Here is a 15,349-nt window from a genome sequence, read left to right on the forward strand (position 1 = left end):
TATCGTTGTGTCGTGTTGAACAATTGTTGCCAGCATATTTTGAACTTTAATCATGTGGACTTAAAACAAGTCCTACCACCAACTATACCGAGCAGAAAATTTACGTTAGCTGGAATTGAAATCCGGGACGTCGTTGGTAATTTTTAGTCAAACACAAAATTCGCCAATACCCGGTTATTTCGAATTGTTTCTTATTTACACTAAGGATTTTTCCTACTATACAAGTTTAAATATTTTAAAATAAAACATAAATAAATCAGAATAGAACATGAAATAAAATTATTAAGTAGTGCGAAGAATAATACAGACAGTTTTATCCAAGCCAAAATAGCTAAAGCTGAAGTATTAAAATTAAGAGACTATAATAATGTGTGCAAAAGCATCGGTACTTGTACTATAGCTACTTACTTAACTGCATTCGTTATAATCTTCTAATAAAGATCTTTGTTAAATTCTGTAAAGTGGCAAATTGCCACAATTTTGCGATTCTGAAGATCTTTTCTTAAATTGCATTGAAAGATCAAAACTTGGACACCCTTGACTTGACAAATGTCAATGTCAAATGTCATATCGTAACAGAAAAGAAATCGTGTGTGATATTTCTTTTGCGATAGGAACAACTAGAATATGTTAGTAATAATACTACTAATACCCGAACGTATTCTCTATCCTTATTAGACCGTTTGTTTAACAACAAAATTGCACTATTCAGTAACCTTAATGAGTCTTAAATATAAGTCAATACATGGAGTATAATGACTAACAATAGCCCCCATTGTAAATACCAACAAATAAAATATCGTAGTTGCCAATAATAATATACATATTTAAATGTGAGTGAATAATTTCACTAACAACATCTAAACAAATTAGTTCATCGATTTTTACAATATTATTTACAGCAAATATAATTATTGTACATAAATACGCCACCGGGGCAAACAGGAGTCCATAAGGCATAAATAGAATAATTTTTATATACAATGACCAGTTAGAACACATATTTCTATGCAAACATGCTGATATGGGAAACTGGTGATACGTCAACGCCAGATCTAGTTTCACACTTATAATACTAAAACTGACCTCATCTTTTAATTAAGTAGTTCATAACAAGGGTTGAACCGTAACAGAAATCAACAAGCAGCTGGTAAACGTGAAATTCCTTATGATAAATAGGTACATAGAATTCATAAAATACATCATCTAGAAAACGATTTTACACTTGATATATCGACCCCAGCAGCAGGAATCAAGGATATGTCAATCCATTAAACAAACAGTAAAATTACAATTCCACTCGATATGTTCAAGTATAATCATATTCTAGATAACTCATAGAACTGTCATTAAAGTGTGAAACCCACTAACTGCCTGAAGAACTACAGCTACTGCTACATTTGTACAACCTTTCTTCAAGTCACCACAGGATCAGTTTTACACGTCCATATACTCGTGGGAGATCCAAGAGATGGTGACGTTGGGTGACTCCTGTCATGGCTCCTCATCGCTGACGGATTGGGAGCTGGTGGGGGTCGGATGTCAGACCTGCACACGAGTTGCTGAGCGGGTGTTGCCGTTGGTAGCGTGCAGTTCGGCGTCAAGGTGGTTCAGGTTTTGTCGCGATCGTGGCGTCTTGCGGAGCCCTGAGACGAAGAGGAACTGCAACAATGAGTTATAAAGTTTAGTCTAAGCGCAGACTACCTACTTTTAGTCGGCCGATAGTTGAGTAGGGCTGTTAATCAGTATGGAGATGTATGAAAATGCGCACATTGGATCGGCCGATTCTTCATAAAAATTAGAATCGGGGCCAACTATCGGCCGACTAAAATAACATTTTTGTCGTGAAACATTTTTCCATGTTTTTTCTGGGTTATGGGTAGATCACCTGCTGATCATTAATATTTAATTTTGCTCCACTGAAGGGGGAAAAGGAACCAAAAGTTAGGTCGTTATTGTGGACACTTAATTTTTAACAGCCTTTGTGATTTCCTATTTTTTTAATTTACACGCATTCGTTGCAGGTCGCATTCAACCTCTAGGTCAGAAATAAAATATTTTTTTGTTGGATCGGACAGCAGTTACGTTACGGTTGATACGTTTGATTTCGAGTTGCGTGCGACATAGCTTAGCGAGTAACTACACCTATTTGGCTAGTAAGTAAAGATTAATCTGTGTCAAATGCTACGAAAAAATCACGTCAATTCCTTACATTTTACGCTTAATTAACATTTTTTCACAATTTTTTTTGACATAAAATAATATGAGCGATCAAATATTGTAATACAAGTAATTAATCAATAATAACATTAAACGATTTACTGTGCCCAATTAATTATAAATGCTTTAATTATAATTTTCACACACCGCTTGCGATTGTATTATACTTTTTATGCATTAAGTAGTTTCTAATCCATTTATTTTAAATACAGTGCTTACTATGCGTTAAACAAACGTTATAGCAGTTACGTCACGTTTACGTTGTAACTTATTCATAAAGCTAACAATATTTTACTTTTATTAGTGTAAACTGAAAATACACCGTTATGATAAGTATAATTTAATGTAATGTTGTGAATTTAAGGAAATACAAGCGCGGTTCTGTTTTCAAGTATGTTTTATTAATCTCTTAGCATAATTCAACACGCTACCGAACTGAGAAAACATGTTCGATGCCCATTGCACAGCGGGTAGCGTTGCAAGGAATATAAGAGAAAACTACGAACCCGTTAAAGTTTATTTTACAAGCTCGTTCCCGTGACTACGTCGACATTGTTAAATTACATCAAGTAGCCTGAGTATTTCTTTCTTCTAGGTTTCATGATCATCTATTTGCATACTGATTACTTATAATTGAATAACTAATTGCATATACACTTTTAAAAAAGTAAAAATACATCTGTGCTTTTGTAAAGTGCCTGTCGAAACGAAACAGATTAAAGTCATAATTGATTTTACGATATAATTTACGTCTTTTTTCATATGACGTTTTCAAACGAGAAGTCTTATAAAACAACTGTGACAATAATTCAATCTAATCAAGTTTAAGAGAAACAGATTGAAGTCTTATGACTTATGATCATTTAGACACATACGTCCTTTTTAGCAGAGTACGTGACGGTCTTCTTCTTCTTATCGTGTTGACAACAAACCTACACAGTATCAACCCAAAACTCCGCTACGTGCGTGACGGTTAGAAGAGGGTTATTTACAAACGATGTTTTGAAATACAGCAAGTCAAAGACACTTACCACAACTACAGCGTACAGCAATCCAATACTGGACCCGGCGAGCACGTCGCTCCAATGGTGCTTGTAGTCGGAGATCCTGGTCATCATGGTGTACCATAGCATGAGGAACAGCATAAGCTGGAGAGCGTGCTTCAGGAGCTTCGAACCGTCCCAGGTGAAACGTTTTTGGATATACATCTGGAAATGATAAATCGATCGTTGTTTGTGGAAAAAGAGAGAAAAAATGGAGAATCTGAAAGATTCTTAGCGATCTTTATCTGAAAATTTTACTCTTATTATAGATTAAATCTGCAATCTGTTGGATTTCACTATTTGTACAAATTATAAGCTCAAATGTAAATGAGAGTTCAAAGTACTTATTACGAATGGATATCTAGATCAATCAGCATCATTACCATGAGGGGTTAACGGGACCATTAGTAGTGTCTATTGCACAAATTTTGTTTTTTAAAAATCATTCACTTCTAGATCTGAATGTCATTTTATAGGACGAGGCTTAAGTCCTTTTCTACCAGTGCTATGTTATGTGGACCAAATTACGGCTACAGAGCATCTCTTAGGTAAAAAAAACCTCTTTTATTTGCTAATCTTTTAATTAATTAAAACATACCGCAAAATATATCATCGAGTACGCTGAGAACGACGAGTGTCCACTAGGGAAGGACAGCCGCATTTCTTTGAGCAGCTTCCTATCGTCGTTCAGACATTCAAAAACTTCGATATACCGCCATCTGTTGTCCACTGAGTTGCAATCGATGTTCGGCTTGCACACCTGAAACAAGGAGACAAAAATATTAAAATTATTTGTATAGTAAACATGGTTATCAAATTCTGAATTATATAATATAAATTATATTATTCCTATTTACTATACAGTGTGAGTCACGTTAAAGTGTACATATGAAAATAGATGAAACTAGACCTATTTTTATCGACAAAAAAGAGGTCAAAAATTTTTTGAGATTTTTTTAAAAAAAATTATAGAATTTTTTTTCTTCCAATTACTTATTGTAAAGAAAACGTAATAACTTTTAAACTAAGCGGTATATCTTGATAAAATAAAAACAGTAATAATACTAAACAACAGGCGATACTAAAAAAATACATACAATACACAAAAAATGCCAACAAGTAATAAAAAATGATACTTTTTGAAAAAAATCTGCTTAAAAATTCGTGTTTTTTTGGTTATTTGATAAATTTCTCCAAAAAATGCCCCTATAACAGGTGGTTTTTATTGTTGTGTATTATTCTCTATCGTATTACCTTTGTAAAACCAAAAATTGCATGTCTCTATCCCTATCACAACATTTGCTATGATAGTTTGAACAAAGGCCTACCACAACATTATTCTCCTCTACAGGTAGGGACAATTTTAATTTTAACTAAAATGCTTATTTTACTTCGAAATCTTTTGTTTTTAATTGAAATCTAACTTGTCTTTATCAAAATTACAAATCTAGAGCCATTTTCAGTTTCGTTATTAACGAAGCGTTGAATGGCGCGCCCGGAGAGGCTTAGTTCAAACGATCATAGCAAATGTTGTGATAGGGATAGAGACATGCAATTTTTGGTTTTTACAAAGGTAATACAATAGACAATAATACAAAACAATAAAAACCACCTGTTATAGGGGCATTTTTCGGAGAAATTTATCAAATAACCAAAAAAACACGAATTTTTAAGCAGATTTTTTTCAAAAAGTGTCATTTTTTATTATTTGTTGGCATTTTTTGTGTATTGTATGTATTTTTTTAGTAACGCCTGTTATTTAGCATTATTACTGTTTTTATTTTACCAGGATATGCTACTTAGTTTAAAAGTTATTACGTTTTCTTTACAATAAGTAATTGGAAGAAAAAAAAATCTATAAAAAATTAAAAAAAAATCTCAAAAAATTTTTGACCACTTTTTTGTCGATAAAAATAGGTCTAGTTTCATCTATTTTCATATGTACACTTTAACGTGACTCACACTGTATTTACTCGTGTATACGATCTAGCTATAAAATCAAACCATGGAATTTATGTTTCGCACATTTGGTGCAACAAAGGCACATATCCAAAACATTACATTCAGCAGTTGTAATGGGTTTTTTTCACGTTTAAAAGTACTAAATGAAAATATAAATTTTTCACAATTTGGGTATTTCAACTGTCTCAAACTTGGCATTACCGTTAAAATAACGGTATCATACCATGCAAATTTCGTCATTTAAGTCTCGACAGACAACGAGCACCCACTTACGCGTGATGGGCCTGCAAATTGTCTGCCAATTAATACCCTTTCGTTAAAAACAATCATTTGACTGATGGCCCCAGCAAGACCTGTCCTGTCAACGTCGTAACTTTTCACGTCTTTTTGCATATTCAATTAAGTTTCACTTTTAATAAGCGGGGCCAGTTTGTTGAGCCTCGGTAATCCGGTATCATGAATACAGGGATAGGGTTTCAAGAGAAAATATTTCAAGATTAGATATGTAAGATAGATCAAAGAACACATGAGGTTAAGAAGCCAAATAGAAAGTGTACAGAAGAATTCTGGCGTAGAGTCAAAATTCAAATTCAATTCTGTATTGTTATTCCGCTGATGTTACTTTTTAGACAGGTGTTTGGATCATTACAATAAAAGCTTTTTCCAACAAATAATAGGTACAAAACTAATTTCACACTACGGACTCAGACCTCTGAATAATTCACAACTAAACGATGAAATCGATATCTTGATGATATGCTATTTGCCACATAAACCAAAAAAGTTTTTTCCCTATCTTAAATGTCCTTGACAGTGCCAAACAATCTGAAAACAAAACAAAGCAGTTCTAGGAATTGCGACAAAAATAAATATTACCTCAGATATGACCGTTAATCAAACAAGATGAAGGTGCTCTAATGAACTAAAGAAGGAAAATCTTCAATTCTTACTAAAGTAGCAATAAAATTATAAAATAGCTTACAAGAAAGATTTATGCACTGGAACATAGTATTCTAAACTCTAAAATTTTCGTTATTGTATTTTTTTAATGGTTGGTGTCTAGTTAATGTATGTGAACAGTGAACATTGTTTGTTACTAATACGATTATGGACCCCGGTCTGATAAAATGTTTTCAATTCAATTCAAAATTTCTAGAATCAGCTACGGATATGTTTCCAATTCCATCACCAATCTTATTAATAGAAGGTTAGTGACGCCCAAATCACCGAGTCATTGATACAATTGAGTTTAGACAATCAGTCAATCAGATACCAACAGCGGGGTTTTCCCAAAATTAGCGCGCGTCTTGAGTCACGTAGCCACGTCAGATTAATCAATCCTTACAGCTATAATTAGATTTTTAATTGAGATATGACATTCATAAGACTCAATGTTGTAGACCAATAAGTGTGCTCAGATCAGTTGCTAATTGCTCATAAGATAGGCCCCCTTAATTTAATTTATTGTCCGTGGTGCATAATCTTTTCTTAAAGGTTTTAAACCTTTGTTTGTCACCTGTCATCCGCTTTGCAATGGAGGGAAGTCGAACCTTAATTTCGAACTCCTCCTATGTTCTTCTGATTAATTTCGTTGCGGGTCCAATGACAGTTTAACTTTCCCCCGGGACAAACTTGACCTTCATTGGTTGGGTTTTTGTGGCGGTCAAGCTGTAGATCCTGGCTACACAGGAGTTGCAGTGGTGGGAACGAGAGGTGGGAATAGTCCCGTAAGTGTGCTCAGATCTTGTATCTTGATCTTGGGCTGTGTCTGAAGCTATACGGTGTGTAAGCTATAATTATTGCACGATAAACAGAAAGTGAACCTACTTAATTTACATCAAAATATGTATGCTAGTTGCAAAATTCGAATTTAATTCAAAGATCTTAATCATTGCACAAACAGTTAATTTAATGTGACTGGTCACGAACCCGATCATGCTTGTATAAAATTTTTATTAGCGACTTATAATTTTGTTTACAATCTCGATAAAGTGTAATTACGGGTTGCCTCGTTTTTCGCTTTATATGGTCACGTCAATCAACCCATCAAGTGATGGCGGGCCATAAGGGGTGTTCACTTTGCTAGGGGCCGTGTGAATTTGTAGAGAAAAGAGGATTTTTTTAAATAACAGGACGGCTTGTACACGCCCGTATTCACAAACATTACTATGAGGTCGCACAGTGCGCGTGGACGCACAGGGTGACACACGAACCAATCACAGAACTCTATTCAACGCTGTGCGTTCCATTTGGTGCTTCACTTAAGCAAGCATCGTTTGTGAATACGGGAGAAAGTTTCACCGGACTGTACCTATGCTAACGCAGTGTTTTCAATCTTAACCACGGTATGTTACTATGTAACTACACCTTTATGGTACAGCTACATTTCTTGCTTTTGTAGCTGAGCAGCGTGCCCTTAAAACTATAATGATGCAATTTAAAAATCGCAATTTTTGAAGTTCAACAATACCTGATTATTATTTTTTTCATCATTATTTATTTTTAGTTGGATATTTTTAAATAAACAATCTGGCACATTGAGACGTGTAAATAAAACTTGATTTTAGCAATAAAAATAAGATACAATAAACAATAATTGAAATATATATTTTTATAAATTGATTATTGCGTGTATTTAAGTGTAAACAAGTCCTAGTAGACCAGTTCGTGACTTTTCCAATAAACTATCTTAAGGAGTAGTTTCTTCGGATAATCAATTAAGTAGAGGCTTAAAATACATATTTCAATAATTGATAATGTATTTATTATGTTAATTGCAATATCAGCATCTAGAATTTGAGCACAGACTAAACGCAGTTTTAATCTCATTAAATCAATCAATCAATATTAAAGTAGAACAACATTTAGGTATACTTAAGTAGTTGCAAAACCAAGTTGTGGTACTTTATTAAATAAAGAAGGATCTTATTTACAATTATAGCTTAAAACAACCTACAGCGGCAAAGATATGGAATCAATTTTATCAAAAACCAACTACAGTATGAATAAAAATTGCAAAAGGCCGCCTTAACCGGCCGTTTCCAGGAAAAAGCTCATTTTAACGAGCCGCGTACGCATGCAGAGTATTTATTTTTCGCGTCTCGAATACGAAATCGGTACGGTAATTTAGTGATTATGGCAACGAGACGAAGGCGTAACTACCCGCCGTAGGGCGGTAGCCTTAAACGCAGGGCTGTGCAAAAAACAATTAATTATTTCAATTTTACTTTGCTTATCAACGGCCGTAAAATTTAATAGCCGTCTACCCTATTTTTCTTGTAATTTTTGTTTTACTCATTTTCATACGCTATAGGCCAGATATGGCTCGTGAGTCGTGACGCGACAATATAATAAGTCAGTTAATCGACAGTGATTATCACTAATTTACACTACACATTTCATTTTATTCATCACATGTGTAACAAAAATGTTATTTTTTCATAAATGCAGTACTTAAGTCAGAAAACGCCTTTGACCCAATCAAATGCCACAACCGTAAAATGTTAATTCCGTATTAGGCAGCCCTAACTTCAGCCTACAAAATGTGCGCACGAGTGTCGAAAGGCAAAGGCACAAAGTTATTGCTTTATTGAAAGTAGGCATTCAGCTTTAGCTTATAGCATCACAGCCCGTAAACAATAAGACAATACACTTCGAGAAAGTTCCGGAGTACAGCGTCTCTCAAAGTAGGGTACAGTGACTTTTTAGGGCTCAACTTCAAAATCGTTTCAGACGAAAAACGTCCACTGCTGGACAAAGGCCTCCCCCAAGGTTATCCGCAAAGACCGATCCTGCGCCGCCCGCATCCAGGCACCTCCCACGACCTTCACCAGATCGGCAGTCCACCTAGTGGGAGGCCTGCCCATACTATGTCTTCCGGCTCGTGGTCGCCACTCGAGAACTTTTCTGCCCCAGTGGCCATCAGCTCTACGAGCTATGTGCCCCGTCCACTCCCGCTTGATTCAAAATACAGGTTTTATTCTGTTCCTCTATTGGTTCCGCAACGAATTAAATCAGAAGAACATAGGAGGAGTTCGAAGTTAAGGTTCTACTCCAGTGCAAAGCGGATGACAGGTAACAAACAAAGGAGTTTAACTTTCCTCCGGGACGAACTTGACCTTCACTGGTTGTGTTTTTATTGGCGGTCAAGCTGTTGATCCTGGCTACACAGAAGTTACAGCGGTGGGAATGAGAGGTGGGAATACTCCCGTTCTGTTCCTCTATGATATGCTTCAGTTTGAGCAATACTGCACTGCGCGATGACGGCCAACGGACTGCTAACGGTCATGCAGTTATGCCAAACTGCATGAAAACTATATTAACACAATAAAATAAAAACTGTTATGCTAAAGGTAGTAGAAGACTAGTAGTAGAAGTACAAGCTGGATGCGACAAGCATAAGATAGAGACGTATGTCCAGCATTAAACTGGATAGGCTGATGATGATGAATTTTTAATGAATAATAGAATACCTTGCATTATTAAGATCTCATTGTCTTGAATCCAATAAGGAAGTTTGGGAAAACCCGTAAGTACTAGTAACTCCTGGCCAATAGTAATTTCCTAGTGAATGCATAATCTACGATCGTTAAAACGTCGTAGCCTGTGGAAAATGTCAGACGTTATTCACTTTATTGCTTAAGCGGCCACTTGAGAAATTAATTTTTATGGTAATGCGTTTTAAAAAGGAATATTGAAGTTAGTGCGTTTATAAAATCATTAGCAGTATCTAGGATAGTTCTATCTTCAGATAAATAAATTACTGACAACCACAATCACAAGTGGGTGGACCGACGACATCATAAAGGTAGCAGGAAGGCGCTGGACGCAAGCCGCTACCAACCGGGCAACATGGAAAGCATTGGGGGAGGGCTATGTTCAGCAGTGGACGTCCTATGGCTGAGATGATGATGATGACGATGATGACGATGATGACAATCAAAAAAATTATAATTACTTAGCAAAGCTTGTATAGTCGACGACATCATTAATTTAGATCAAGTGGCTATAAAGTAAAAAAAACCAAGTACATTATTTTCTAAATCAGAAGTCAAATTTTGACGTCACAAAAAAGTTATGGTGTATAATTCGAGTCATCGATCAACGAGGAGGATCGATTGTAAATATCGATCATTTGTTTCTCGGGTTATGCGCAGGAGTGCTTGTTATTCGGTGCGCAACTTTCGCTCTCGGCGTCTAAAGGCCAGCCTGACATTATGGTAGGGTAGCCAGAGATTCAGAGATTGAGCATTCCTGTAACGTGCAGAACAAGTCCAAATTTTTCATTGTTTTTGGACCTGAAGACAAGGGAATAAAGTTTAAAATGTGGTGGGAACTATATTCCTAACTGATCCAAGATTGATGATAACCTGCAAGATTCGAACTGAAATTGAGACTAACTCATCTTCTGAATCGAAACCAAGTTGCCTAAGTATTTGGATTTAAGATCTTTGAACATTTATACTTCATGGCGCACGAAATCTGAAACTAAGCAATCAAGTTTACTGTTCGTGCCAAAAGATATTGGATATAATCAATCATACAGCTCGCGTGAAACGCGCTGCTTTTCGCCACTTTCAGTGTACTCGTATGTGGAGAGCTTTTTACTTGAAGTGATTTGTATCATTTTATAAAGTCCACAAACCCATGGCCACCCTACACAAAAGCGCGTATTAACCGCTGACAATCTTATCATTACCTCTTCAATGGTTGTCGCTGCATAAATTTATAGGTCGTTAAATTAGAATTTACGAGCCTGTGTACGTAATTTACCGCCGGTTGGCATAAAGTTTGCGAAACGAATACGGCACTTTTTATGGTGACGACTTTACATTTTTGGAGTACGAAATACTTAGCAATCACATCATGCATTGGCTATAAAGAATTCTAAGAAATATGCGTGACGGTACCAAAAATATTGTCAAAATAGACAAAGGCTTATTTCTGAAGGTCCTTTTCGCATACGAATTTGTTCTAATCAAGTCATGACAATTTGTATAAATTGGCCAACGTTTTTATATCTGAATTGCAGCCTAATGTTTGAAAACTATGTCTCTACAATAGGCTAAATTGACCCCTTATTTTAAACAGAGTCACTAAATAATAAATGAAAAAACAGATGACAAAAACAATTGACTGATTTACTTAACTTCTCATCTCAACTCCAAGAATATAGCCTACCCCCCACTTTGGTTTTGCATTAATTTTAGTCACTGGGTTTCTCTTGTGGTTATTCAAAATGAAAATGTTTATTTTCATATTCAGACAATTCAATTCCATACAAATTACATTACCATTCTCCAAGCCATTCCTAATTTATAAACACTTGTCTCAAGATCTCAACTCAAAACGTTCATGTCGCCAAAGAATGAAGTTTTCTCGACTCAATTATGTATTTATGTAAATCCTTAAGACCCATACTTGATTTAAATCTACTTCAAAACGAGTACAGACATCAGCATATAAAGCTAAACACTTGGTATCTTATTCACTTGGTAAAAGGTACTATTTTAGAACAAAAATCACGTGCAGTAGACTGTATAACCTGGATGACATACTTACCGTACACGGAGACATGCGCGTACGCATAATCAGGAGTTATAAGTAATTTCGTAACGTATTTCTTAGGAGCATACATTATTTATACATTACTCCAATTAATCCAACTGCTTGAAATTCACTACCTTATGCAGCGTTGGGTGAAGACATATCTAAAGATGGCATACTTTCTTGACGTAAAAGGCAACTGTCTATTATTACATTTTCACACCTAATTCGTAGAACCAATGATGTTGACCTTATAGAAAGGAGAAAGGAGAAAGGAGAAAGAACTAGGACAAGACCATAAAGTACCATGTATGGGTGAAAATTTTTAACGGAAACCCAAAATTTCTCAAGAAGCCGAAAGGTTAGAAAGAAATCATACTACAAGATAAATCTCTATCTATCTATCTATTTGGGTTCGCCTTCGAACATAGGCCTCCTCTTCAACCCTCCACCGACTTCTGTTCCTGGCCAGACGCATCCAGTTCACTCCAGCCTTCTGCCGGATGTCGTCTGTCCACCGTTTAGGCGGTCTTCCCCTTTACAAAGGAACGAGTGGATCAGAGAAAAGACGGGGGTCAGCGACGTGGTGGATGAGATTGAGAGCCGTAAATGGAGATGGGCAGGGCACATTGCACGGATGAACCAGGATCCCTGGAGTGGAGACCCCGCAACAACACCCGCGACAAAATAAATCTATTCATCAAATAGTCGCAGGCAATAAAAACAATATTTAGATCCACTGAATACAGGAGCGTCTGACTTTATTGTGTAAGGCCCGGTTTTTTGATTCGTAGTTAAAATAACTAATTGTTAAATTTTGCTACTAATGGTTAAATATTAACAAAATGTTAACTAATAGTTAAAAAATGTACTAAAAGTCAAGCTAACCATTGTTCGAAAAACATTTTTTCTGATATTTAACCACTTGTCATTTGACATCTGTCAAATTTGACCATTGGTTATTTTAACTACGAATCAAAAAACCGGGCCTTAGGAACAAATGACTATGACTATTTAAACTTGCAGTAATATTACCAAAAACTCAAACACTTACTTTTACTGTAACATAATACTTAATTGAGATGTTCAATGTTGTAAAATACTCATTTCTAATAAACATATCTTACTTTAAATCTGTCTTGTACATTACAAATTACTTGTTATTAAGATTGCATGTCGTTGTCAATTGATTAATTAATATTTCAATTGGCTCTAGTAATAGCACGAGACAGCCGTTCATTGTGGTAACTCGAGCTGACGTCCAACATCTTACAAGACTTTCGCATTACCAGTCTAATTATAACTGCTCCAATCTGTTAGTATCTATCGTGAAACGACGTTCAAAAGATTCAATTAAATTAAAGCAAAGATTTTAATTTTAATAAGGTTGGTTAACACAAATCTTCATAATGTTTGGTCTCATAGACACACCATAGTTCAGTTTTCGGTTTTGAGTGGACGTCCTGTATATCACAGATTGCAGGAAAATTGTGCCGTATATTTTGGAGCTATAAGATATCTCAGAGCGTTTGAGCTTGAGACATGTTTGCCCTAGGTGTAAGCTATTCTTGTATCATAGGTCAATATTAAGTGAAGATATTATTTTGCCATTACTGTTGTTGGCCATGGATACCAAAGAGTTTTTAGAGCGACAACCTTTAGTAAAAGGGCCGGAACTAAAATGCGCATTACAAGTCTGCCCAGTCATAATCTGCCTAAATGATTTCCGACCGCAGACTTTAATAAGCTTTGGAGTAAATTTTATTTTAATACCTTCCTTAGTTTCAAGCTCAGAATAATCGGCAAGTATCTTACCCCGATAGACTATCCTACAAGTTTTGCATAACCGATTGCTCGATTCTATTTCTCGTTTTCAATTCCCATGGCGTTTAATAGCTGGCATTACGATACGACTCTATCTGAGATGGAAATTGCCTTCATTTCATACTTATCTCAGTCCGGTTTCGCTATGGTGTGGCACGTGGTATTCCTTTGAGTGATAGGATCACGATCCTTATCTGATGAGTCTAGGATTCACGGTGAATCAATTTGCCATGCTGTAAACATTTCTGATGGGGACCTGGATAAGTGATGTGTAGTTCGATACATTGTTAGAATTGTTGCTAGAGGCTTAAATGGACGACTTTTTGGATTCAAACCTTAACCAAAGAAAATATTCTTCAGCGATTATGACTATATTAAAGGCATGTTTTTTTACTTATTAAAAGTTTCAGAAAAAAACGCACCGTAAACAAAAAGTAAAAACCATATCACGATCGTAATTTCCATTAGGCTTTGCAAACACGGGCATTGTAGGCAGACCCAATAACCTCTAACGTGACATTATGCTCGAAATTACCGTCGTCGTCCATCGCTGAACCGATTAAAGGGCTATTCGAGACAATTGGCCGATTATATTCAATCGGCGCGCGTCGTGACCGCTGACCAATAACTCCCGCGCGCCTGCGCATGACAAAACAGTATCATAATAAAGAGATACGCAGTAGACGCTAAAAAAAACAAAAAGAGGGGATGAGAAAGGCCTGAAACTTGGTGACTCCACGAATAAGACGTTTGAGATAGACATCACGCCCCACGTAATGGTTAAGGCGAGGCAGAAGAAGAAGTAGAGCTGGCAGAGATCAAGCTGATTCAATTTGTTTGTAATGGTCTTTAGTGCGACCATAATATGATTTCGATAGAGAAGATTGGACCATCCCCATCCCCACTCTTCCCGTGGATGTTACCAACATGGGGAGGCGACAAGGGGAGAAGTATAAGTAACCCGTCAGGCCAGGCCGTCCAGCGTAGGCCAAAATATCCATTTGCGTTTGATAAATTTTAGAAATGGAGGACTAATTTACAAATTGAGGTTAAATGGAGGATGATGATGATATCCTTGGACATTTTGATGCGTCACCTAGTCTCAAACCAAGAAAATTTTGTACTATGCGTGTCAGACTATTGAATTTTCTGTATACATTTCTACTATAACACTGTTTGTACCCGCGATGATCACGATATCACACAATGCGATCGGAGGTGTCGGGAATTGTGATGATTACCGAGAAATCGCTATAGTGGAAACACAAAGCTCGATGCAGTACGTGCCATAAGACATGATTTAGGTTGTGGTCGTGCAACTATCAACTCGCGAACTTCAATCCACGTTCCTTAGGTAGATCAGATAAACAGCACCTTTTTGGGTGTTAGATTTAACTGTGTCCAACCATATCATGATGTTTTTGTAAGTAAGTTGTTGAAGATTTTCTAAAGCCTTTCCCACCATGTTCCCATCGTCACCCATCAGTGGTTCTATTTTACCCGCTAGGACGTCATTATGATTGTTTTTTTTAACTATCGGTTTAGTATCGCAAGTTTAAGATTATGTTAAACGACACAGGGTTTAAGTTTGAATTATTATGTTAAATTAAATTTCGACGGGTTCATCCAGTGTCTAAGTAGCTCAGTTGGAAGAGCAGTCGCCCAGTAAGCGGAAGATCGTGGGTTCAATTCCCGCCTTAGGCAGTTCGATTTTTTCAAGTTATTTATAATTTTCAAATGAATTATTATTATTA

At 36.2% G+C, this 15,349-nt stretch overlaps 1 protein-coding gene and 1 non-coding gene across 2 annotated transcripts in view; one reads left to right on the forward strand and one right to left on the reverse strand.

Moving 5' to 3' along the window:
- Positions 1 to 435: 435 nt before the first annotated feature.
- LOC135080095 (putative phosphatidate phosphatase) overlaps positions 436 to 15,349 on the reverse strand; it is a 97,235-nt gene continuing 82,321 nt past the window's right edge. Inside the window, exons 4-6 of the mRNA XM_063974775.1 lie at positions 3,862 to 4,023; positions 3,252 to 3,428; positions 436 to 1,662 (exon numbers count right to left, since the gene is read on the reverse strand). Coding sequence (XP_063830845.1) covers positions 1,543 to 1,662; positions 3,252 to 3,428; positions 3,862 to 4,023 — 459 coding nt within the window. The 3' untranslated portion in view covers positions 436 to 1,542. The remainder of the gene's footprint in view (positions 1,663 to 3,251; positions 3,429 to 3,861; positions 4,024 to 15,349) is intronic.
- Positions 15,227 to 15,299, forward strand: Trnat-agu (transfer RNA threonine (anticodon AGU)). The gene has a single exon. It is a non-coding gene; the product is annotated as a tRNA-Thr (tRNA).

The sequence above is a fragment of the Ostrinia nubilalis genome, chromosome 17 (genome assembly GCF_963855985.1).
Source record: "Ostrinia nubilalis chromosome 17, ilOstNubi1.1, whole genome shotgun sequence".
Taxonomy (NCBI): domain Eukaryota; kingdom Metazoa; phylum Arthropoda; class Insecta; order Lepidoptera; family Crambidae; genus Ostrinia; species Ostrinia nubilalis.